Genomic DNA, 24,246 nt, shown 5'->3' with positions numbered 1-24,246 from the left:
CCCAGAGAACCATTGTAGCCAATGGTTATTTTGGGTAGGGAGATAAAAGCCACAGAGGGCCCAGTTGGCAAGGGGAGTCCGGCAGGAGCTGCCTAGGCAGAAGGCTGTGTTTACACACACGGATGACACTCTGCCCAGCCTGGCCTGGTGCGAGGAGATGGGAACATTCAGACATCGCTGCCTGGCTGCCTCGTGAAGTTGAGGATTAACCGGTGATGCAGCGGCTGGTGTAGCCGTCTGGTCCCTGCAGATGGATGGATGAGGAGAGGGCTGCAAAGACTGCAGAGCAGTGCCAGCTTCTGGGAGTGGAGTGCTGGCTGGGTGGAGTGGGCACCTGGGCTGGGAATGTGAGTGCAGGCAAATGTTTGTGATCTGGGCAGCGGACAGCAGGTAGAATTCTGCTGGGTCTGGCTTGGGGGGTTATGGGGTCTTCTGAACAGTCCCTGTTTAAAATGGAAAGACTGTTGAAAAGAAAAAAAAAAACAAACCCAGCTTTCTAGCTTCAGATTTTAATCCTGAGAGTATTTTATACCCTGGAAATCTCTAGCATATATTCATTTCTGGGACAAAAACATTTTTTAAAAATAAACTTCTTTATTGACATTATAACAAACACAGAAAAATGCACAGATCACAAGTTTATGGATACTTCTGTAACTACCCCCCAGACAGGAACAAAACATGTCACCATAGCTACAGTAAATTTGTGTTAAGCCTAGTATGGACAGGATTAATGATAGAACAAACACAGCCTCTGGAGTCAGGCATGCCTGGGGTTAAATCCTAGCTCCTCCACCTACTAGCAGTGTGACCTTGGACTAGTGACTTAACTTCAGTTTCCTCCCCTGTAAAATCAAGGTGGATATATAATTTCTACCTTACAGGGAAGTAAGAGATTTAAAACTGAAAATGCCTTCCCACAAAGACTCAAAGGTAGAAAAGGAAAAAGAAAAAAAAACTGAAAATGTAGGCAAATTGTTAGGCACCGTGCCAGCACGTAAGTGGGGATTCAAATGCTGTCTGCAAGGGTGATGCTAATTGATGGTGATGCTGCAGCACCTTCTGGTACCCAGGACCACAGACACACACACAGCTTTTTTCCTACTGCCTCTCACGGCTCCCAGCCTCTGTAGGACACTCTCCAAGCTCTCCTCCAACTGCAAGGAATTAATGATATTGTGATGATGCAAACCTCAGCTGACACTTCAGGCACCCAGTGGGAGGCTGGGTGGACATCTGTATCCAGTGGGCATGTGGCCAGATTTTTCATGTTCAGGTCCCAGGAATGTGGCTCTCAGATCTTCCAGGGGAGGGCTGATTTCCCAGGGGGCAGCAGAAGCATGAGGACCCATTAAGAAATGTAGCCAAGGTAGAGTCTGGGTTGCAGAACCCAGCCTCAGAAGTGTCCCGGCACCCTGGGTGAACTGCTGACTCCCACTTGCTCCCTGGTCTCTGGCTGTGGGAGTAAAGATGGCCCAGGGAACAAACACCGTGCGCATGTTGTGAACTGGACACTGAACTAGGCCCTCATGGGCTGAAGGATGAAAAGTGGCCCCTGCCCTAAAGCTCATAGTGCAGTGGAAGTTTAAAACACTTCAGCAAGTCACACAACCCTGAACTTGAGAGCAGAGTTGCAGGAGGCAGAGGGAGAGGCCAAGAGATTATTTCTGGCCAGAAGGATTGTTGCAGAGAGAAAGGGATCAGGAAGGACTTCCTGGAGAGTGCCTAGAAGAAGGACCATGGGAAAGGGGCAGAGGGTCTCTCAGGCAGAGGAAAGAACACGTGCAAAAGCAGAGGGGCAGGGCAGAGATACTGTGCCTTGGGAACCTGGAACTGGTCACTTTGACAAAGCTTATCACATGGAATCTGAGAGTAAGAGCCAGGTAAGACCAGGCTATGGAAGGTCTTGAGAGTTAGGCTGAGGTGTCTGAGTTGCTTCATCAGAGAATGGTGAGCCACCAGAGGTTCTTCCATGGAGGAAGCAGAGTGGGACCAGCACCTCTTAATGTGCTCAGTGGAGACTAGGATTGTTTTTAGCCAAAGCTGGTAAGCTGGTGATCAGTTGTCCAAGCCACTGGAGTCCCTGCAAGGTGGGCACTGCTGCCTGTCCATTCTGTCTACTCCCCCCACCCCGGCACAGCTGCCCTGTGGTGCCTTCCACAGAGTTCCACCATCAAAGGGAACCGCCTTGTCAGATAGTACTTCCCAGGCCAGTGGGTCATGCTGCTCTGGAAAGTTTGGTTCTGATAGCTCCCCTCTGGCCCAGCTCTTAGTGGCCTGGGGCTACAGCTCAGCTCACCAAGTCCTGCTGTCCTCTGGATCCAGAGCCAGATGCACTGCAGCTCTCATGCCCTGGAATCCCTTCCTTCCCATGACCTCACCTTTAACCCAGCTTGGTTTAGGTGTCCTCTCCTCCAGGAAGCCTTTTCTGATCCCCATGGGCTGAGTTACGACCTCAGGGTATCTAAACCTGTGCTGACCAAAAGAAATATGAGCCACTTGGGTGAGCCACATGTATAATTTTGAACTTTCTGCTAGTAGCCACATTTAAAAAAAAAGCAAAAAGAAACAGATGAAATTATTGAAATGATTTATTTAATCCAATTCATAATATCATTTTGATACAAAAATTATCAATGATCTATATTACATTCTTGCTTTTTGGTACTAAATCTTCAAAATCCAATGTATATTTTATAATTACAGCACATTTCAATTTGCACAAGCCACATTTCAGGTGTTCATTAGCCACATGTGCTAACCAATACCATATTGGTTAGCATAGTCCTAGAGGCAGGGAGGAGTTTATAAGGGTTGAAACTGAGGGTTTGGTATCAGACAGATCTGACATTCACAACCTGGCCCTGCCATTTATAAGCTGGGTGAACTTCAGGAAGTCGCTAACCCCTCTGAGTCTCAGTTACTTCAACTGTGAAAGGGATTAATAATTTCAGTGCCAGAGAATTGTTTTAAGGATTAAAGAAATGAATATGTGTCTAGAGAAGGCACAGAGGAAGTGTTCAGAAAATGGTGGTGATTAATCTTCTAGTGCCCTCTGATGTGCTGGTTTATATGCCCCCACCAAACTGATTGTGAATTCAAGGGCAGAGACTATATCCAATTTCTCCTGCTTTCCCCAGTGCCCAGAGCCTGGCTCACTGCTTGCTGAATGAAAAATGAAGTCCTTGGGCTGGGAAAGGTCCCCACCTCACCCTGCCCACTCAGGAATCAAGGGTCCCTGGTGGCTGGGAGTCAGGAGACCACTGACTACTTGTAGGTGACCTTGGCAAATAGTTGCTTTGCTCAGGGCGTTGGTTGCCTCCTTGGAAAGATAAAAGGGAGTGGGAGGGAACCTGCCTGATATGTTTGATTGAGCCTCTGCCCCCAGCGACCTTGTGGGGCTGTGGGTGACACTGTGGGCTTTGCCTTCCTGGCCAGTGGAGCAAATCACTTCCATCCTCATCCTGGCTTTCCTGTATCCTGGACTTTAGCACCATCAAGTTCCCTACAGTTAAAATTTAAGAGGAAAGAATTTCTCCTACCTCCTAGGCAGAGCAGAGAGGGGATGAGGGATCCTGTCCCTTCCTTTGTGCCAGCATTTGCTGACCTCCCATCATAGTAGCCTAGTGACTGATGCAGGCGGGGAGAGAATCTCCCATTTTACAGGTGAGAAAACTGAGGCTCAGAGGGGTCCAATCACCTGTTCAAGTAATACAGAAAGAAGTTGTAGAGCTAGGGTTGGAAGCAGAATTCACAGCTAAATTAACTGAAGGGCCCCTCTTTGTAGGGTGGGCTCCTCTTTCTTCACCTGGGCCCTGGCATTTCATCATGAGAGCTTTCATGAGGGCTTGGTCCTGGGTTGAATACTGTCCCCATGCCTCAGTTTCCCTGCATGGGAATGAAAATAGCCATGTACTGGATTAGTAATTTCAGCTGATGCCTATAGGGACCATGTCACGTGTTCTTCAGAGAGTGTCTCCCCCTTCCCCCAAGCTGGGTTTTTCTAGAAACATTATCGTTGGGTAAAGTGGAAAGTGTTAGTCCAGAGAGCCAGTGTTACTGTGCAAGAGTGACCTTGGACAAGTCACTCATCACTCTGGGCCTTAGCCTGCCTATTTATAAGATGAAGGATGATATTATCTCATAAGATGCTGTGAAGATGACACATGAAAGTAGTTTGTAAACTGGAAAGTACTAATAGACATGTTAGTGAAAAATAATAATAATAGAAATGATAATAGAAGAAGCCTAATTTTCTGTGTGGTCTCATTGACCCGAAGTGAATTGGGCCCTTTGGGTATAAATCCAGAATGATGTCTGGGAACATCCTGCCTTGGTCTTTGCAGTGTAGTCTGGATTCTCCTGGGAAAGTGAGAGGCTCCATCTGGCTAAGGAGGGTGGGAAAGTGGCCCTGCCCCAGTGGAGGAGTGGGGAGGGCCTCTGTCTGGGGGAAGGAGGAAAGGGAGGGGGCCAGGGAAGGAGAGCTGAACTAGGAGGAATGAGGAGGCCCTTGGCCATGCAGCCAGGAGCCTCCTGCCCACAGGAGCCCATGGTTGGGAAGAGCAGTCTGCAGAGGAGGCTGCCAGTTGATTTGGAATCAAAATACTTGAAGGCAGGCAGTCAAGAATCTCTTAGCTGATGTGCATACGAAACGATAACTCTTAAGTTTTACTGGTCCTTTCACTTATTCATTTGAATAAATGTGTGGTGAACTGAACTCAAACAGAGCACCTCATGAGGCAAAGTGACTTGTCCAAGGCCACAGCCCTGAGGGCCTGCACAGGGCTCCCTGGGGTGCTCCTAGGAAGAACTGAATTTGAGAGGCCCCAGGAATGAGAAGTCCAAAGGCAAAGGAGGGGATCTATAAGGAAGTTCACCTAGCAGGACTCTGGTCCTTCTGTGAATTGGCCTGGGCTGATTTGTCTGTTTCCTGCCTGGAAGATGGGGATGTTCTCTAGGACTGGGAGGAACTGGCTTCATTCTGCTTTCTGCCTTTGTCTACTCCTGAACCTAGTGAGCAGGGAGCGTGGTGGCACTGGAAGCTGTGTCTTGGGACGCCTGGTGAAAGAGTTTGTCAATCTTAACTTAGAAGAGACTTGGTTTGGGGTAGAGCAAAGGAACACAGTTGCTATTCTGAGTTCTCTAAGGGGTGCTGCGAAGAGGACATAGCCTCATTCTGTGGAGGCCCTAGGGTGGGTGGTAGGACTTTGGGTGGAAAGTCACCATGATGGAGAGGGAGGGGTGGAGGGAGGGAGGTAGTTGTCTGTATAGTGTGTGACGAGCAGAGATGGAAAACTCACTGGTGAGGTTGATACTGAGGAAATGGCACCACGGGAGGATGGATGGCTGGGCTCATATCTGGCTGCTTCCCAGCCTGGGGCTTCTGTGTTTCCCGGTGCAGTGGAGGACAGCACCCAGCCCATAGTAGGTACTGAGGAATGATTTGAAGAATGAAAGAATAGATGTGTATGCTTGGGGGCGTGATTAGGGGGTAGTGGTCATATGGGCTATAGTGGGCATAGATCTTTGGAGATCATGTTGTGGGTTACCCACCATTCTCAAGGCCCTCCCCATGACCTGGGGACCCTAGAGATAGGTTCATACAACCCTTTGATCTTTCATGTAAACTGAGGCCCAGAGCATGGGAGCAACTTTCCCAAGGGTACTTGCTGAGACAGTAGCAGAGCTGGACTGGAACCCAGGCCCTCTGCCTCCTAGAGTCCTCTGCTGTTCCAGGTCCCTGCCTTTGGATTGAGTGAGGTGGAGGCCCTGCAGTAGTTAGGACCTGTGTTTTGAGTTTTAACAGTGCTGCTTGGGAAGAGGAGTAGGGCTTAGCTTGGTTTTGAGCCACAACCTCTGCCACAGACCCCTTGGCCACCCTCCACCCTTCCTGGAGCCCAGGGGCACACTCAGCATGTGCTCATGCACATACAGCAAATACATCAGCACACAGGCCCAGTCCTCAGAAGGTCTTTTTGTGCCCACTGTTACACTTAACTGTCATTGGCACCAATGCACATATGGACAAATGTACACATACACTCCGAGACACTCAGAGGCACAGAGGATTCCCAGGAGACAGTCTCAATACCTCCTCCCTCATGGGGGAGGAACGCTGAGTCCCAGGGAGGTTCTGCCCTGCGCCATGTTGCAGGAGAGGTTGAGGGGATCCGGCTCGGGTGGGATGGGAGGCCCACTGAGGCTGAGTCACCCCTTCTGAGTCAGGGATCCTTCCCCCTTCTCTCCTACCCCTCCCTCTCTCGCTGCTGAGCCCCCCAAGAGGGGCTGGCCGGGACCAGGGTGAGGGCAGCCCAAGCGCAAGAGTTACCTCTTGCTGTACAGTCCCGCGGTTCTGGGAACTGCCCGTGCGGCAGGGACCGGGAGGAGGTGGCCTCGGAGCCTGAGAGCGAGAGGGAGGGGGAAGAGGGAGCCAAGCAGAGAGGAGGCGGAGGCAGGGGCAGGGCCGCCGCGAGCTAGGAGGCAGGCTCGAGTGGCGGCCGCCCCTGGGCTGGGCGCTGAGGCCGGGGCGGGGGCGGGGGCTGGCCGCGCGTCGGGCGCCAGGCCCGGGGCTGTGGGCACGGTGCCCAGCCCCCGGCGCACGCCGAGCCGCCGTCGCCGCCGCTGCTGCAGTCGGCATCCATCAGCGGGCGGGGGTGTCGCCGAACAGGCTGCTCCGCAGAGCCCGCCGCGACCCCGCGCGCCGCCCCGCCCCGCGGCCTGCCGGCCAGAGGAGCCGAGGGGGCCGCCCCTCGCCCAGCCTGCCAAAGATGGGGACCCCCAGGCCCAGGTAGGCACGTGTGGGAGATCAGGTGGCACTGGGGACTGGGGGCTCACAACATCTAGGCCCAGCCTCTAGCCCTGGGGGAGCAATGGGGTGAGATCGGGAACTGAGTTTGCAAGCTGTTGGCACCCTGGCCGGTGTGGGGGACTCGGCCTTGCTGTTCCTCCCCACCTCCCAGGTCTGCAGCCTCCCCCAAGGCCTGAAGAGATTGGAGGCGAGACGGTGGGCTTGTCCTGCTGTAGGATGAACAGTTGGTGGGTGCTGGGCTCCCCCACCGCTGGTTCACTCTGTTCTCGGAGACCACTCTTGCTGCTGCCTCTGGAGGCCAGGGGCTCTCTGGATTTCTCTGCGTTCAGATGCTGCATTCTGAGCTCTTGGCTGGAGGTTGGGATGCTGGCGCGCTCTTGCCCTCATCCTCACCCTCTGGTTAGAGACCCTTCTGAGCTTGCTTCCCCTCCCATCTCCCTTCTACCTCTATTAGAGCTGGGGTCATGGACCTTAGCCCTGGGACTTCTGTGGCTTTGGCTTGGCAGTTCCCTGGCCAGAGGCTGTTCCCTCTGATCAGAGGGAGAGGACTTGTGTATCCCAGTTGCGTCTGGCACCTTCACACTTGGGGAGGTCCAAGGGCCCAAAAGGCTGGGGTCTTGGGGATAGGGCATGGGGGGAGGCAAGTGACTACAGCCACTAGGGTACTTATTGGGTACTGAGGTTACTGACTAGCTGAGCTATATGGCCAAAAGTGGTCCATGGGGACCTTGAGGGGCTGGACAAGGACTAGGAAGGAGTTCTGGGGATGCTGATCTCTTTCTCAGCTGCCAGCCATGGTTGTTGCTTTCTCACGGAGCTCTGAGGATGCACTGGGTGGGGGGTGGGGAGGGAAGAGCACTACCACGTGTTTCCACCTTCACTTCTGGATCCACATAGCACCTCCTCTGCACCCAAAGGTGGGAGTGTAAGAGGGCTGGATTTAGGGCCTCCCAGGGATGTGTGGGGTCCAGTTGCTCCATCTTCCCCTTCCCCCCAGCATAAGGAGTCTTCCAGGATCAGCAGCAGTTGGGCCATGTTGAGAGCTGGGGACTGGGATGGTGCCCTCAGCAGCTCCTAGGAGACCTGGTGCTGCCTGTCCCAGGGAATGGTGTGGAGAATAGAGGTGGCTGTGTGCCTGCCTGCCCACCCATTCCTCCAGATGGAGCCTGCGACAGAGGCAGCCTGTGCCAGCCTCTCTGAGCCACCATGGCCCAAGGAGGCTTTGCCAGCTCCATGCAGGGATGGAGTGGCTTCTGCTGGCCAGCCGAGGTCATGCCTGCCTAGCAAGCCATGCACAGAGGATGGTCCCTGGGATTTCAGGGGCACCTCAAGGCAGTCCTGGAGAGGACGAGTGCAAGAGGCCTTGTTCTTGTTAAAACCTTTCCTGGGCCATGCGGCAGTTCCCTGGGCTCAGCTCTGGGAGCTTCTTGAAGGGCTTCCTCCATAAGACCCCACATGAGAATAATGCTTGTTCCGGTAGTCCTCACTCAGAAAATATTTGAAAGGTTGAATGAGGCCTAGAGAGGAAGAGTGACTTGTACAAGGTCACATAGCAGCTGAGTGGGAGAGCAGCCAGCGCTAACATACCCAGGTCTTCTACCTCTTGGTCTGGAGTTCTTGCAACCCAGATGCCTGCTTCCCTGCTGCTGTGGTCGTCCCATATACAGGACTCTTCCAGAGGCTAGACAGTGTAGCTGGGAGCCCAAAGCTACCCCTTAAGAGGGGTCTTAGATTGGCCCCCCAGTCCTTGTCCCCAGTAGGCCAGCAGGAGAGGCCTGGGCTGAGAGAAAGGACAGCCAATGCCCCTGTACTCTCTTGGGCGTATACAGAGCTGGTAGAATACAGGGTACTTAGAGGTGTTCTGGGTGTGAGCCTCCAGGGGGCAGCAGAGAGGATCTTCTGACTAGTCAGGCTGAGGTGGAAAGTGCTTGTTAGCACCAGCCTGGGCATCTCTGTGGGCCCCTTTCTGGGCTTCTCTTCTACACCCCCTTTCTTGGAGATAGGATTTTGCTTTGTCACCAAGCTAGAGTGCAGTGGCACAATCATAGTTCACTGCAGCTACAAACTCCTGGGCTCAAGCGATCCTCCTGCCTCAGCCTTCTGAGTAGCTGGAATTACAGGCATGAGTCACCATGCTTGGCCTCTGCTCCATTTATTAGAAGGGGATGATCATCTCTCTCTGGAGTAATACCAGCCATTACACAATCAGAGTGATGGCATTTATTGAACACTTACTGTATGCTATGCACTGCAATAAGTGCTTTGCATCATTTCACAGCAACCTTATCAGATAGGTGCTATCATTATCTACTTTTTATAGAGGAGAAACTGAGACTCAGAGAGGTTCTGTCACCTGTCTAAAGTTACACAGCTGGGAAGCATGGGGCTGTCTGAGTCCAGAGCCCCTCTCTCTACCATGACATTATATTGGGGCAGTGTCTGGGAGTACCAGGTTGGTGTCCAGTGAGCCAGGCAATTAATGGGGATGGGCGTGGGGGGCCAGCAGTAGTCCAAGTGGAGAGGTATATATGTTGGGTCTGGTGAGGCAAGGGTGGCTTTGTGGTCCTCAGGGGTAGGGACAGAGAGGTACTGGCTGGGAGCTGTCAGAGAAGGATTGGCCTTGGCCTTCTGCTTCCTGGCCAGGATCCCCTAGAAGTGTAGAAACTGTAGAATCCCTCCTCTCCTTGGCTATCAGGGAAGATGGGTTGGCCCTGCCACATGTCTCCTGCCACATTTGGTAGGGCTCCAATGACCAGAAACCACACAAGTGGGAATGCAGAGGCATCAGCAGGGACTGCAAAGAGGGGCCCCTGTAGGGAGGGACCTGAGCCTGGGCGGATGGATGGGGCTGGAGCAGGCTGGCACTGCTTCTTCTGTGGGCTGGCAGCTTGTGGATAAGTATGGTAACAGGTAACATTTATTGAGCACCTATTACATGCCAGGCACTGTTTTAAGGGCTTCCATGTACAACTCATGTAATCTTCACAAAACCCTATTATTTTCATTTTACAGATTGAGGGAACCGGGGCTTAGTGAGGGAAAGACAGTTGCTCAAGGTCAGACAGCTAGGTCATGGGGGGAGTCAGGATTCAAATCTAGACATTGTGAGTCTGAGCCATGTTCCTGATGGCCATGCCAGGCAGCCTGCAGTTTCCCAGAGGTCGTACTCAGTTTTGTTGGTTTTGAAATAATCCCTCAATCAGATGCATCCCTCTCCTCAAAGATCTCAAAGTCTAACTGGAAGAGACATGGTAATGACCCGGCAAAGGTAAAGAATGCGCTACTGCATATGCTTAGCATAGATTCCTATTTCAGTGCTCAGTGAGCCAGGCTTCAAGAAAATGGGGACCTTTGAGCTGGGCACTAAAGGCCAAGCTGGATTTCGATAGTTGTAGGGAGAAGGGCACCCGCTCCCCTAGGTCAGAGGGAAGGAATTAGGGATGCCTTTAAAGAAGAGCGGGTGGTCTGGTGTGCCTTGCAGAGATAGGGTATGTGTGTGTGGGGGGGGTGTGAGTGGGGAGGTGACTCAGAAAGTCATCTTATATTTGGGTTTTTGATGAAGCTCTGGAATGTACCAGATGTAGGCTCTAGTCACGGCACTGCTTTGTACTAGCTGTGTGGTCCTGAGCACATCACTTAGCTGGTCTGAGCCTCAGTTTCCTCATCTGTAAAGTGCAGATAAACACGCCTGTCTCACAGGGACCATGTTTTGGTTGTTACATAAAGCACCTAGCACAGTGCTGACACATCGCAGGAACTCAGTAAACATTACTTCTCTCCCTCTTCCATTTCTCTTAAATGTCAGGCTAAGGTGTTTCGACTTGACATGGGCCTGGAGGCTCAGGGAATCTTTGCAGCATTTTGATCTGCCAAGGAGCATGACAGAACTGTGTTTTGGGAAGGTCCCTTTGGCAGAGTGGACTGTGGCCTTACAGGAGAAATCTTAACTGTGGGGACGTGGAGGGCTGGGAGGGAAGAAAGTTGAAGCTGCTCTAAGGTATCCCTTGGGAGTAGGTGGCTTGTCAAGTTGGGGGAGGAGGAGCTTGGGGTGGGGAAGGCCACAGAGGTCAGGAATTCAGTTTGAGGCCTGGTGAGTTTAAGAAGAAGGGCTGGTCTCCCTTCAGTCATGTGGAAGGTTGGGCAGCATCTTCTTTGCGCATCTGGCCTTTTTTTTTTTTCCTTTTGAATTATTTCTTTTGGATATATCCCCATCAGAGCTTCCTCTATAATAGCAGCAAATTGGGACTAAGTGTCCAACAATAGGAAGATGATTGAGAATGCTTTGGAACATACAGTGGATAAAATAATGTGCAGTGGTGAACTTCCACAGAAACGGAATATATGGAGATATGCACTTGCAAAGCTCTTTTATATCCTTGATTCATTTCATGCTTATGACTGCCCTGTGAGGGAGGTGGGGCAGGGGTTAGATCCTTCCTGTGTGTGAAGAATTTGAGGCTAGACTCCAGTCTCCTTCAGAGCAAGCTGATATTTTATTCATCGTTCTATTTCAGCGTGTTGCTCAGTGATTTGCAAATGCTTGTCCAGTTAAAGAATGATTGACTGAACTAAGCAGAGGGGAAGTGACTTGTTCAAGGTCATACAAGTTGTAAGATCCAGAACCTGCCACATTCTTGCTCTTCCCTACTTGCCACATTCTTCTCCCTCACCACTCAGTATTTGTGAGTAAGAGGGAGGGGTTCCCAGTGAGGATTGCACAGACCGGCGCTTAAGCCTTGTTTCTATTCTTACTGGCTGTGAGGCCTTGGCAAACTAATTAATCTTTTTAACCCCAGTCTCCCTATCTGTAATGTAGATAGTCTAAGTACCTGCTTTTAGGGTTATCATCAAGACTAAATGAGTTAAGGCATGTAAAAGTCTTGGCACGGTAACTAGCACATAGTAAGATAGTCATGAACCTTAGCTGTGATATAATGATGATGTTATAATGTGATGTCATTAATTGTCTGATACAATTAATGCTAAATGGAAAATAACCCACATAAAATTATGAGCATTTGTATTACAGGGGTATAAAATTTGGTATGACAGTAGGTTCAGATTGGAAGAAAACAGGCAGAAATACAGTTACAGCAAATGCTATGAGAAGTAAATAAGACTGACCCAAACAAATCTTTCTTAAATGTTGTATTCATTTTTTCTTTAGTTTTAATTACAAAAGAAATTTGTGAAAAATCCTAATAATTCAAAAGTATATTCTCTCCTTAGTTCCCCAAACAAAATTCTACTCTCCAGAAGTAGCCAACAACAAACAGTGTGGTGTGTATCCTTCCAGAATATTTTCTATACCTACATGAACATAAAAACTAGAATGGGATTGTAAATTGCATTATTGTTTTATAACTTTCATTTTTCATTTAACTGCATATTGACATCTTTTCATGTCAGTAGATAGAAAATTTATCTCGAAAGTTTTTGCAATAGGTGTGTAATACATTTGTAATTAATTTTCTAATGGATAAACCCTAGCTAATTTGGCTAGTTCCCTATCAATGGGCATTTGAAGTTGTTTCCAGTTTTACTGTATTTTAAATAACACTGACAATGAACTCTAACGGTGATTAAACAATTAATGAAAATCAGGTGAGAAAAAGAGTCAGAATCTGTGAGACTGTGAGAATTGCCCTCAAAAGTCTGCTGCTTCTCCCTTCTCTTGTCCCCTCCTCTTCCCATGGAGCCTGAGGGAGCTGGTCTGCTTGGAGGAGTCCTTGTCCCTGTCACCCTCAAAGGGTCAGGATGTCCCAGGGAGACCTCTTCTTTCATTCCCCCAGTATGGAGCTCTCCTTGGAAATTTGCTGCTGCTTACACCCAAGTGTCCTTGGACAAGTTCTTTGCCTTCTCTAGACCTCAGTTTGTCCATCTGCATGGCAGTGATGCTTCCTTGACCAGAGCCATCTCTGCCACTTACTGAGTATCTACTCTACGTGAAGTACTGTGCCAGAGAGAGCTGTGTGTGCACTATTTCATTTCATTCTCACTAAATGCCGTTGAGGTATAGGGGGTATTCTCAAGAGAGGTTAAGTAACCTGTCCAAGGTCACCAAGCCAGTGGAGTCAGGATTCCAGCTCTGGATGTAAAGCCCATGTTTGTAACCGCTGTTTCTTGCTCACTCTTAAAAACAGCTGATTGGTAAGGTCCATGCAAAATGATGATTATAAAAAGATCCTTTAAATTGTAGAGCACCCTGCACGTAGGAGGGATTGATACTGCTGTTATTATTTCTACATCCAGAGCAACGGTAGCTTTGGTTACTTGGTTTACAGCAAGTTGGAGGTCGTGGGATGTAACAGGATTGAGGAGGGAGAGTGCTGGACACTGACCCAGAACACCTGGGTTCCCTTTCTGGCTGTCCTCGAACTGACTAGCTGTGTGACCTTGGCAGCTAAGCTGGGCTGGGGAACAAGCCCACCCACTCTGTGTGGCCCTTATGCAACTCAAAAGAGATAAAGCCCAGGAGACAGCTGGCACATTGCCCAGCTCTCAGAGGATGCCCTGCTTACGGGAGGTCTCAGTCTGCCTCCTGCACAGTCAGCATGGTCCACGCGGGAGGCATTTCTCCTTTTTGATGTCATTACTCTGCAGTTCTGTGCTGTCACCTGGTCCCCGGCCCACAACTGCACATCAGTTTGAGGCTCCACAGTGGCACGTGGAACTTCGGGCAAGAAGCCAGTGCTGATGAGTGGTGGCCTCTTCACATTGTTTGGTTTTATTTAATGCGGTGCCCATTGTACCTCAAGCCTCTGACAAATTGCCATGTCCCCACTGCCACATACGGACCTGAGCACCGGTAAGAATGACTGCGGGCCCAGCTCCCTTTTAGATCCTTCGGGCCTGGCTGCGAGGGTGGCACAAGGCTTCAAAGGTGGCTCTTTCAGCTGCACCCTCCAGTCATTTCATTCACATCTGTCCAGAGATTGTCACTCGAGGAAGTGAAAGTTCCATACTGGGGAAGTCCCTGTGGGAAGTAACATCATCTCCAGTGTCTGAGAGAGGGAGAATGAGCCTTAATAGGTGCTCTCTCTCCTTCTTTTTTCTTTTCTTTTCTTTTCTTTTTTTCTTTCTTTTTTTTTTTTTTGAGACAGAGTCTCACTTTGTTGCCTGGGCTAAGAGTGAGTGCCGTGGCGTCAGCCTCGCTCACAGCAACCTCAAACTCCTGGGCTTAAGCCATCCTCCTGCCTCAGCCTCCCGAGTAGCGGGGACTACAGGCATGGGCCACCATGCCCGGCTAAGTTTTTCTATATATATTTTTAGTTGTCCAGATAATTTTTATTTCTATTTTTAGTAGAGACGGGGTCTCGCTCAGGCTGGTCTCGAACTCCTGACCTCGAGCAATCCACCTGCCTCGGCCTCCCAGAGGGCTGGGATTACAGGCGTGAGCCACCACGCCCGGCCTTTTTTCTTTTCTGACTCTGAAAGTTATACATGTTCATAGCGGAAAAATGGAAAAATACAGAGAGCAAAGGGAAAAAGTCTGTATTTCCTTCTCTACGGGAATACTATTATTAGCATTTTAGTCTTTGGACTTAATAATAAAGATGAGAATATCCAATATTTCTGCAGCACTAACTGTGGGTTTGGCATATGTTAAGTGTTTTATGGGCATGATCTGATTCCATTTTCACAGCAAACCTGTGAGGTATGCAAGATTATCATCACGGTTTTATAGATGAAGAAACTGAGGCACAGGGAGGTTAAGGGGTTTGTTCAAGGTTTCCTCATCTTTCATTTTGTCTTCCTTACTGCCTCTTCCCAAGCTCCCCTCATCCTTAATTAGCGTTGGGTGGTGTATTAGTCGGATTCTGACAGAAAACAGAATTCCACTAAGATGCTTCAACTTAGGAGATGTTAATACATATGTAAGCAAGGTTAAGGGAACCCACAAGAGGTATCGAGGTACCCACAAACTAACAATGACAGGAGCTGTTACCACTTCGTGGCCTGAATGAACAGAGGTACAGGATGGGCAAGGGGCTGTCACAGAGGCGTTCAGCCACTGCCAGAACCACAGGGAGGGAAATTGGGGAAAATGTACCCAGTCTTTCTCTCCTCCCACCCTCTGACTTCCTGCCAGTACCTTCTATTGGCCAAACTCAACCAGGAGCTCAAGGGACAGTCCAATGGGTCAGCCTTCTGCAGCTTCTAGCAGGGCACAGATCTGGGGGTGCAAACGGAAACTAAGAGCTCAGCTGTCATGGTCATAGGGGGACAGGAGAGATGTGCCCCCGGGGCTCCTGAGAAGAAAGAATTATTATATCTTGGTAACTGTGATTATTGAAAGCATCATTCAAAACAAAAGAATTTTTTCTGCCTGGAATTCTCTTGGTGTTTTGGTTTCTCCTATACACTGCCCATTGTTCCCGGCTTCCCTCCTTCCTGACACTACTTTTCTCACCTGGTTCAGAATTCCCAAGGACACCTGGGCAAAATTCTTTGGTGTCATCAGTGTCCAAGACTTAGAAGAGACAGTCTTGTTATCTAGGGAGTGATTGTTCACGGCCATGGAAACAAGGGGCCATGTGTGTCCTCATGTTGTTCCATTGCTATGCATATGCATGCAAAGATATGTTTCTCATATACATGTCGTAAACATCTGTAACATACTGTCCTCTGTATTTAGGAGGACTTTAACTTTTATATCTCAAAGTCTTTCCATTCTCTATAATATCCTGTCTCTCCATGGCCTTACTCTGATGTGGAGGACAGGGGCTTTCATCCCTGTTTGACAAATGAGGAAACCGACATTCAGAAAAAAGAAGTGACTTGCCCAAGACCCATCAGATAGGCAACATTGAAACAAGAAGCAGTGGTCCCAATTCTGAGTCCAGCTCTTCCCCGTGTGTGTGCTTTTCAACCTTAACAAGTCTTTCTTTGGCTAGCTCTACCTCTGGGAGAAGTTAGTACAGGTTCAGCTCCCCGAGGCTGCTGAAATGCCAGATAGTGGGAAGAACTCTGGAGTCAGAGAGACTTGGCACAGACTTATGACCTTGGGCAAATCAGAATGCCTCTTTGAGCCTGTGTGTCCTCATCAATAAAATAAGGAAGATAATATCAGGAATTTGGACAGGAAAATCAGGTGCTTAAGGTCTGATAAATCATCCAGAGAGACTGGCTGGCTGGTAGCCTGAAAGGCTCCCAGGGTGAATGCAGGCCAGGTCTCTGGTCCCCATTTGGGTAGAGTTAGAAATTGTCTCATTGTGTTCCATCCATCTATCATCCATGTGTTTATCCAGTTATCTATCTATCCATGCCAGACCCACTGAATGTGAATTCTGGCATTTACTAGCTGTGTAATCTCGGGTAAGTTACTTAACTTCTCTGCTTCAGTGTCTGCTTTTGTAAAATGAAGATACTAAGAGAACCTCTTACGGGTTATTATGAAGATTAAATGAGTTAATTGATGTAAAGTACTTAGATCAGTGCCTGGCATATAGCAGACTATAAATGATAACTTTGTTGTTGTTATTTATCAAGAACTGCACTAAGCCCTGGGGATAATGGCGAACAAGACAAAATTCTTACCTTATGGAGTTTATATTCTAGAGGAGGAATACAAACAAGTAAATCAACCAATGATACAAGTTCAGTTTGTGATAATTACTATGAAGACAAACAAATCCAACATGCTTGCTTAATGGATACAAAGTTTCTGTTTGGGATGATGAAAATTTTTGGAAATAAATAGTGGTGATTGTTACACAACATTATAAATGTAGTTAATGCCTCTGAACTGTTACACTTAAAAATGGTTAAAATGGCAAATGAAACAAACAAAAAACCACCTAGCATGTTATAACCAAAAAAAAAAAAAAAAAAAATAGAGGAGGAGACCTACGTTAGACAGGGTGGTCAAGGGGCACGTAGATTCACGACCTGTGAAGCTGTCCATGCAAGGGAACATTAAGGACAAAGCCCCAATGCAGGGGCATTCCTGGCCCAGTTGAAGAACAGAGAGAAAGCGAATGTGACAGACTCATAGTGAGGGTGAGAGCAGGGGACCAGTAGTGGTGGGAACTGCTGCTGAAAAGATGGGCAGGAGCCATGTACAAGAGGCCTGTAGCTTTGATAAGGAGTTTGTGTTTTATTTTGATGAGAAGCCATTGGAGGTTTTAAAGAGGGCATCCAGTTCGAGTTTTGAAAAGATCCTTGTTGCTCCTGTGTGGAGAATAAACCCTAGGAGGGCTCAAGTGGCCACAGGGGCCCATGGAATAGGTTAGAGCAGCCATTAGGAGGAAGTTGATAGTGGCTTGGACCTAGGCAATGGCTGTGGGGATGGAGAAAAAGAACAAATCCAAGTTACTGCACTCAGATGCTGACTCATGCTAACCCTGATTAGATGGCCTGATGTATAAACCAGATGCCAGTTGATTTATTTTTAAGGAGTGGTGCAACTGTCAGGCTGAGTGGATATTGCCTCAGCTGGGGTAAGACACCCTCTCCCTGCAGGCCACCCAGATGAAAAGGCACAGCATGAGAAGGCTGCTTAGTGCTACTAGAAGGTGAGCCAGGGGAGCCAGACGGTGACTGCAATATTGAAGAGCATCAGATGCTGACAGCCTGCTGGGCCAGCCCCAGCCCAGGCCAAGGGAGCACTCCCGGCCTCACTGGGCCCCTCTGCCCCAGACAGGGCTGGCGTGGATGCTGTCAGCATTTACTTCCCTGGCTGACCTTTCGTTTTTTTAATCCTGTGCATCAGGGCTTTCATATGTTAGTGTCATCAGTCTGGCCCTGCTGGGCTCTATCTCTCAGAGCATCTCTTTCTCCATTCATTCTGGGTGGGCACTTCTGAACTCCTTTTCTCAGTCCCTTCCTCACCGCGGCTTCCCATTATTGTTTGTAATTATAGACCCTACCTTGTAGGGTTGTTTTATTGGGTGCATACCATGCTAAGTGCCCTATGTTATTTTCCTGACTCTCCATCCCCACCCTGAGAGGGAGGGAGGAGTAGCTCCATTCTATAGAAAGGGCAAGTGAGGCTCAGAGAAGCGAAGTCACTTGCCCAAGGTCACAGAGTGAGCAAGTGTTGGAGCTGGGCTTTGGTCTAGGTCTGCCTGACTCCGAAGCCTGGGCTCCTAACCACTGAGCAGTAGAGGCCCCTGCCCTGCTGCCTTGCTGCCCTGCGAGAGGCCCATGGATGACTGTGTGAAGTCTCTGCCCTGGGTCTCATGCTCCATGGTGGGAGTCCTGTCCTTCTCCAGCAGAGGGAAGCTTCTGACTCTTGCAAGGTGCTGGCACCACCCCAGCCCCTTCACTTCTCCTAGACTCCAGCCTGTCCTCATTCCAGGCTGTTTGGTGCTCCCCTTTATAGACTTCTCATTCTGAGGTGTCAAAATGTCAAGGTCTCCTCTTTGTTCCCTACCCAGCCCCCTTTTCCCATCTCTGGGCATTTGCCTACATGGTGACTCAGCCCAAATGCCCTCTCTGCTGTCTCCTGTCTAAATATTCCCTATTTTCACAATGTAACTCCTCCTTCACCCCCTACCCCAGAGGCCTTCTTTGAGAGCTCTGAGCCACATTCCAGATCACCAGGTCCCCAGACTCTTCTGAGAGGCTGAAACAGACACTGGCAAATCAAACACTCATCCTGGCTGAGTGTTTAGCCATTTCCTGGGTGAGCCTCTTCCTCCCACGTAGCAGTGAGCTCCACGGAAACCAGCACGTACTTCCTGCTGGGGTCCCCTCCGGTGCCCGGCTGCCCGGCGGGTTCTATCCCTGGCTGCATCCCTGTGCTGACCTGGGCCTGGGCAGGACTGTGCCCACGTGGCAGGCTGTGTCAGAAGCCAAGGCCAGGTTCTTGGCTCCCTTTCTGTGGCCTAGTGAGAGAACCATGCTGTTATCCTTGGACTTGTGAAATAAAGATTTCATCTTAGGTTTAAAAAATAATAATGTTATTTCTCTTTTTAATTCATAAATTAAAAAAAAATGTAAACAGACTTTTTCTCCTCATCCTGTCATACCAAGCCATATGCATCAAAAAATTTATTTTTTAGCCTCTATTTCTTTTTTTTAGTCATTCAAGGAATCTCCAAATATAGCAGAAAAATCAAAGCTACACTTAAACAGAAAAAAGGAAAATAATAATCTGTATCCTGCCACTCAGAAATAACAATAGTTCATACTTTGCTGAATTTTCTGTATATGTGTTTTGTATATTAACTAAAATAAGATCAATCTGTACAAATTGTTTTATATCATGCTTTTTCACTCGAATAATTTCCATGATGTTTTTATATACTTTTTTTTTTTTTTTACTCTCTAGACTGGATGAGCCATCATTTATGTCGCTAGTCCTTGGTTGTGGGGTACAGAGGTGCAGACGTGGCTCCTGACACCCCCTTGGCTTTCAGCCAGGGCCTGAGCACTTTCTCCTTCAAGGGGATTCTCTTGGGGTTTGCTTAACACAGCAAAGTACAGTGGAGAGAAAATGGACCCAGAGTTAGGATTGGGGGAGTTAGGAGGCTGCGTAGGGGAGAGAGTGGGCGGAGGAACCAGAGGAAACCTGTCTAAGGAAATGACTGTCACTCAAGTCTCTTGCTCTCTGGGTGTCACCTATAAAAGAAGAGGAGTAGATTTAATTATCTCAAAAGACTTCCAGCTCCTTTCATCTGTGGTTCTGGTAGCACCAGGCATTTGCTGTCAGCAGGCTCTGCTGGAGACCTGGGCAGAGGAAGACTGGGATATTTACTTAAGATTGCTTTCCTGGCTCTTTCCAAACAGACTCAGGCCTGGGGAAAGTTCTGGGAGTCTGGGCTGAAACCAGACAGAGGCCATCTGAAAGGGAGAAGTGAATGTGTCTACTGGCTGCCTGGGCCGTGAGGGTCATGTGGATTCTGCTTCTCACAGCAGAAAACATACAGATTAGTCTGTGTATTCTTTTTTTTTTTTTTTAAAGCAAAATTAAGTAGGCATTTATTTTAAGGGTTCCTGCCTATAGGCCTTATCTGACATAATGGCCCATATCCTTAAGTGCAGCCTTAGAAAAGATCCCGAGCCTGGCAGATGGGCATCAATTTGACCCTTTCGAGGCTGTGAGCTCCCCTAGAGCCACTCTTGTTGCTTTGTGTCCTGGCCCGGAGTTGGCACTTATTGTTGCGTGACGGAGAGCCTTTATTTAACCATGGCTTTAAATTTTACCCATAAAGCCCAGAGTAATGACTGCAGTGGAAAGCATTTCTGGGTGGGGATGAGGCAATGGGGACCAAGGCCTTCCCTTCCTCTCCTCATCTTACTACTTTATTTTTTAGAGACAGGGTCTCTCTCTGTTGCCCAGGCTGGAGTGCAGTGGCAACATCATAGCTCACTGCAACCTTGAACTCCTGGGTTCTATTGATCCTCCCACCTCAGCCTCCTAAGTAGCTAGGACTATAGGTGCATACCACCGTGCCTGGATAATTTTTTTTATTTTTATAGAGACAGGGTCTCACTCTGTTGCCCAGACTGGTCTCCAATTCCTGGCCTCAAGCGATCCTCCCACCTCAGCCTCCCAAAGTGCTGGGATTACAGATGTGAGCCACTGCACTCAGCCTCATCTTACTTCTTGATAGCAGCATTAGTAACAATAAACCTTCTCATTTGTACTATGAGCTTCAGCTTACAAAGCCTTCCCCTCATTATCCACTCTGTGGGGACTGAGAACATTCAGGGCCCTGGGAGGCTCCTGTGGCTGAGTGGGGCAGTCAGGGTCCCTGACTTTCTATCCAGTGCTCTTGGCTTTGGGCCAGGCTGTGCCCACTGGAATGCAGGGAGAGAAACTGAAGAATGAAAAGGAAGTGGGGGCAGGGGGCCTGGGACAGGTGCAGGTGGTCAGCCCAGGGTGGATGCTGTGTCTGTCTGTCTGACTGGCTGGCTCTCTGCCCATCAGAGGCTTCCCATGGTGGATGGCACAGGGCAGGGGGCCTGTCGGGTCTAGTCTGGATCTTTCTCATGAAATGTGATGAATTTAGAAGAAGGGTCTAGACTCAGAAGTGAGGGTTCCTCCCCATTTCTCTATTCCGCTGTGTTTAGGTCCAGTCATTTTTTTTTTAAGATTCACTGATTGGGGTCAAGAATGGGTACTTTTGCTCTTTTTTTTTTAAAAAAAATCCAACTTGTGGGCTAATATATGTATATATTTGTATATATAAGAAAAAATATATATATTTACAAAGATAAAAGTAATTCCAAAGTATATAAAGTAAAAAATGAAGCCTCCTCTCTTATGCCACCTCATTCCTCTGGATCTCTTTCCTTTTCCTTTACCTACTTCTGAGTTATCAACCTCTCTTAACGTTTTGTGAATATCCCTTTCAGATCTTTTACTAGATGTGCACAAACACAAACACAAACACACGTTAAGGTTATTGTTTTGTTTTTTAAATATAAAATCAAGACCATGCCATTCTTTCTTTCTCTCTCTGCAATTTGCTTATTCCAACAGAATAGCTGGGCAATGGGTCCTTGATTCTCTCTGAAATCTCCTCATTTACTGCTCCAAGGGGGAAACGGTAAGAATAGTCTGTGCCAGAGATAATTTCTCTGAGTTGCTCACTTTTTGGATCAATCACATAGAGGAAAAGGGACTGCCCCATTTGTGGCAGGCTTGGGACCTGAGCCCCATTCTTTTGACTTTTACCTTGTCAGGGCTGTGCGTTTTTTAAAAAAATGTACCTTCCTGTCATTCTCCCTTTGGATCCATCCTGACAACATCCCTATGAAGTTAGCAGGCAGGAGTAATTAAAGCTTGGGGCATGAAGAGGCTTGCCTGAATTCAGCACCAGAAGGACCTGGAACCCAGGGCTCTTTGGTTGAATTCAGTGCATCCAGCATTTATTGACGGGCTGCCGAGTGCCAGGTGATGTGGCTGGAGAGCCAGCCTAGCAGGGGCCCTGCCTGGAGGTGGTCACTGACTGTCCCCTATTTCCTGGCAGAGCAGGGCTCCCTGGAGAGACTCTCATCATCCTGAGGAAGGGCCAAGGAGCTGTGGACACAGGCTGGGAGGGGTGCCTGTGACCTCAGCCACCAACCCCTCATTTCCCATGACTCTCCCCATCCCCACTTCCTCTGTCCCTCCCTCCCTCCTTCCTTCTCTCCGTGGCTCTTTGTCCATTCTTCTCCATCTGTCTCTCTCTGCATGTGGTTCCTGCCCCTCTTCCTCTGTCACACGGTTGCTGTCCCTGTTCGTCACATGTTCTCCTTCATGCCAATGCAGGCGTGCTGGTCACCATGACAACAGAGACAGGCCCCGATTCTGAGGTGAAGAAGGTACAGGAGGAGGCCCCACAGCAGCCTGAGGCCGCCGCCTCTGTGACCACCCCTGTGACCCCCGCAGGCCACGGCCACCTGGAGGCCAACTCCAATGAGAAGCATCCGCCCCAGCAGGACACTCGGCCTGCTGAACAGGTGTGTGCCCGAGCATGGGCGTCCCTCTTTCTGTCCGGTCCTCCAGGTCTAGTTCTTGGGGCCTCGGTATTTTCTCAGGGGGGAGGAAAGAAGGAATCTAAGATTCAGTAAGTGACCTGTTACATGCTGAGCACTGTGCTAGGAGCATTGTGGTCATTGTTATATTTAATTCTCCCAAACCGAAGAGGGTAGCTATTAACTCCCCCATTTTACACTTGGAGAAACTGAGGCTCAGCAGGATGAAGTGAGTTACCCACAGTCACATTGACGTAAAGTGATAGAGGTGGGGTCAAATCCAGGTCTGATTTTGAAGCACATGTTCTTTCAGTTTATTTTCCTACCTTTTGAACCTGTCCATTCTTGCTTGGCAAGCCCAGTGTGACCTCAGAGCAAAACTCACCACTTTAAAACTACAAGGGACTCACCTAGCCATCTAACTCACACCTTCCTTAATTCACAACAGGCCCCAAGAGGGCAGGGACTTGGCCAAGGTTGTTGAGGGAGTCAGCGGCAGAGTTAGGACTAGTGGATGGGCTCTGGCCTCCCATCCCTCCTTTAGATCAGTCCACAGCTCCCAGCCTCCTGCTAGATCCAGTGACAGACGCACAGGAGGAGACCAGATGGATGCCCTGATGACTCATGCATTGCCTTAGGGAGACAGGGCAGCTCTGCCACTGGGTTTGGTTTTGTGGGGTGCGTCCACCTGCAGAGGCTGTCTATGGCAGCACTAGCCTGCAGGGAAGAAGTGGAGCGCTCACATGAGTCCGCCCCATTGCATACAGGAGCTCTGGCTCTCTGCTTATATACACCAACCACAGACCCTGGTCACCTCCTGGGCCTACAAGGGGAGTGACTCTCATTTTGGGGTCCGTCTGAGCCCTAGCTGCCTCCTTATTGCTTCTCATGTATATGAAAGGCCATGGTTTCAAGCTCACTGACCAGATTCTTCCCTTGGTTGGACCTGCAGAGCCTAGACATGGAGGAGAAGGACTACAGTGAGGCCGATGGCCTGTCAGAGAGGACCACGCCCAGCAAGGCCCAGAAATCACCCCAGAAGATTGCCAAGAAATACAAGAGTGCCATCTGCCGAGTCACTCTGCTTGATGCCTCCGAGTATGAGTGTGAGGTGGAGGTAGGGGAGCACCTAGCACCATATGCCCCATCCCCAGTCGGCTGGCCTCAGAGCTGGGGCAGGCTCCTGTGTGTACCCAGCCTGGGCCAAACCACAGGAGTCCTGGACCGACTACAGCGTCCGGAGAGATGACCTGGCCCCGGCCCTCCTTTGTACAGATGGTGGCACCAAGACCCAGAGAAGGTGGTTATGATTGCAAATAGAATTAGACAAGGTACAGGGCTGGCACCAAGAAAAGCTTTCTCAGGGTGACTGTACCTTGGCAAGGACACCACCATCTAAGGGCTGATCTGCAGCCCAGTAGGCCTAGGAACTAGACTCTCCTGTCTCACCCAGGAGACACTGATGTGTAAACTAGAATCATTTTTATATATTTATTGGGTGGAGAAAGGGATCTGCCCTTCCTTATAAATATTTGAGGGTACCACGTCCAGTCGCCAAGACAAACTAGTAACCTGAGGGTTCTGTGGTAAGTGTGTCAGTCACAGGGAATGGCCCTTTGGAAGGATGTTCCCATCCAGGCTGTGTAGAAGCCGTTGTGGATGGCCCTGCCCCACCCACAGCAGTGGCACAGCAGATGCCCCCTCTCTGGGGTTGGCCCTCTGGCCCCACATTTAGTGTCTCCCTTTCTTGTGTAAGCCCAGACTCACACCCTAATTCTGAGCACTCACTTGTCCCCTCTGTGAGCCCTTCAGGGTTCTGCCCCTGTCTAGGCACCATTCCTGTCCCTTCTTCACATGTATGGAAGAGTTCGGAGGGTGGCTCTACTACAGAGATTGTAGAATCCACCTCCGTCTCTCCCCCATGTCCTGGTGTGAAGGGATGTGACGTACTTCTGAGCCCTGGGAGGCTGAGTCCCTCTTCTCTGCGGGGTCTTATTCTGTTTTGTTTTGTTTTTATGTGTATTTCT

General features: G+C 49.3%; 1 protein-coding gene across 6 annotated transcripts in view; it reads left to right on the top strand.

Moving 5' to 3' along the window:
* The window catches only part of EPB41L1 (erythrocyte membrane protein band 4.1 like 1), a 122,324-nt gene that overhangs the window by 47,950 nt on the left and 50,128 nt on the right, over positions 1–24,246 (top strand). For all 6 annotated transcript variants that reach the window (XM_045528663.1, XM_045528666.1, XM_045528665.1 and 3 more), the window contains exons 3-4: positions 22,014–22,204; positions 23,172–23,336. In XM_045528663.1, the coding sequence (XP_045384619.1) occupies positions 22,028–22,204; positions 23,172–23,336 (342 nt within the window). In that variant the 5' untranslated portion in view covers positions 22,014–22,027. The remainder of the gene's footprint in view (positions 1–22,013; positions 22,205–23,171; positions 23,337–24,246) is intronic.

The sequence above is a fragment of the Lemur catta genome, chromosome 17 (genome assembly GCF_020740605.2).
Source record: "Lemur catta isolate mLemCat1 chromosome 17, mLemCat1.pri, whole genome shotgun sequence".
NCBI classification, from domain to species: domain Eukaryota; kingdom Metazoa; phylum Chordata; class Mammalia; order Primates; family Lemuridae; genus Lemur; species Lemur catta.
This window is presented reverse-complemented; position numbering and strand designations above follow the sequence as displayed.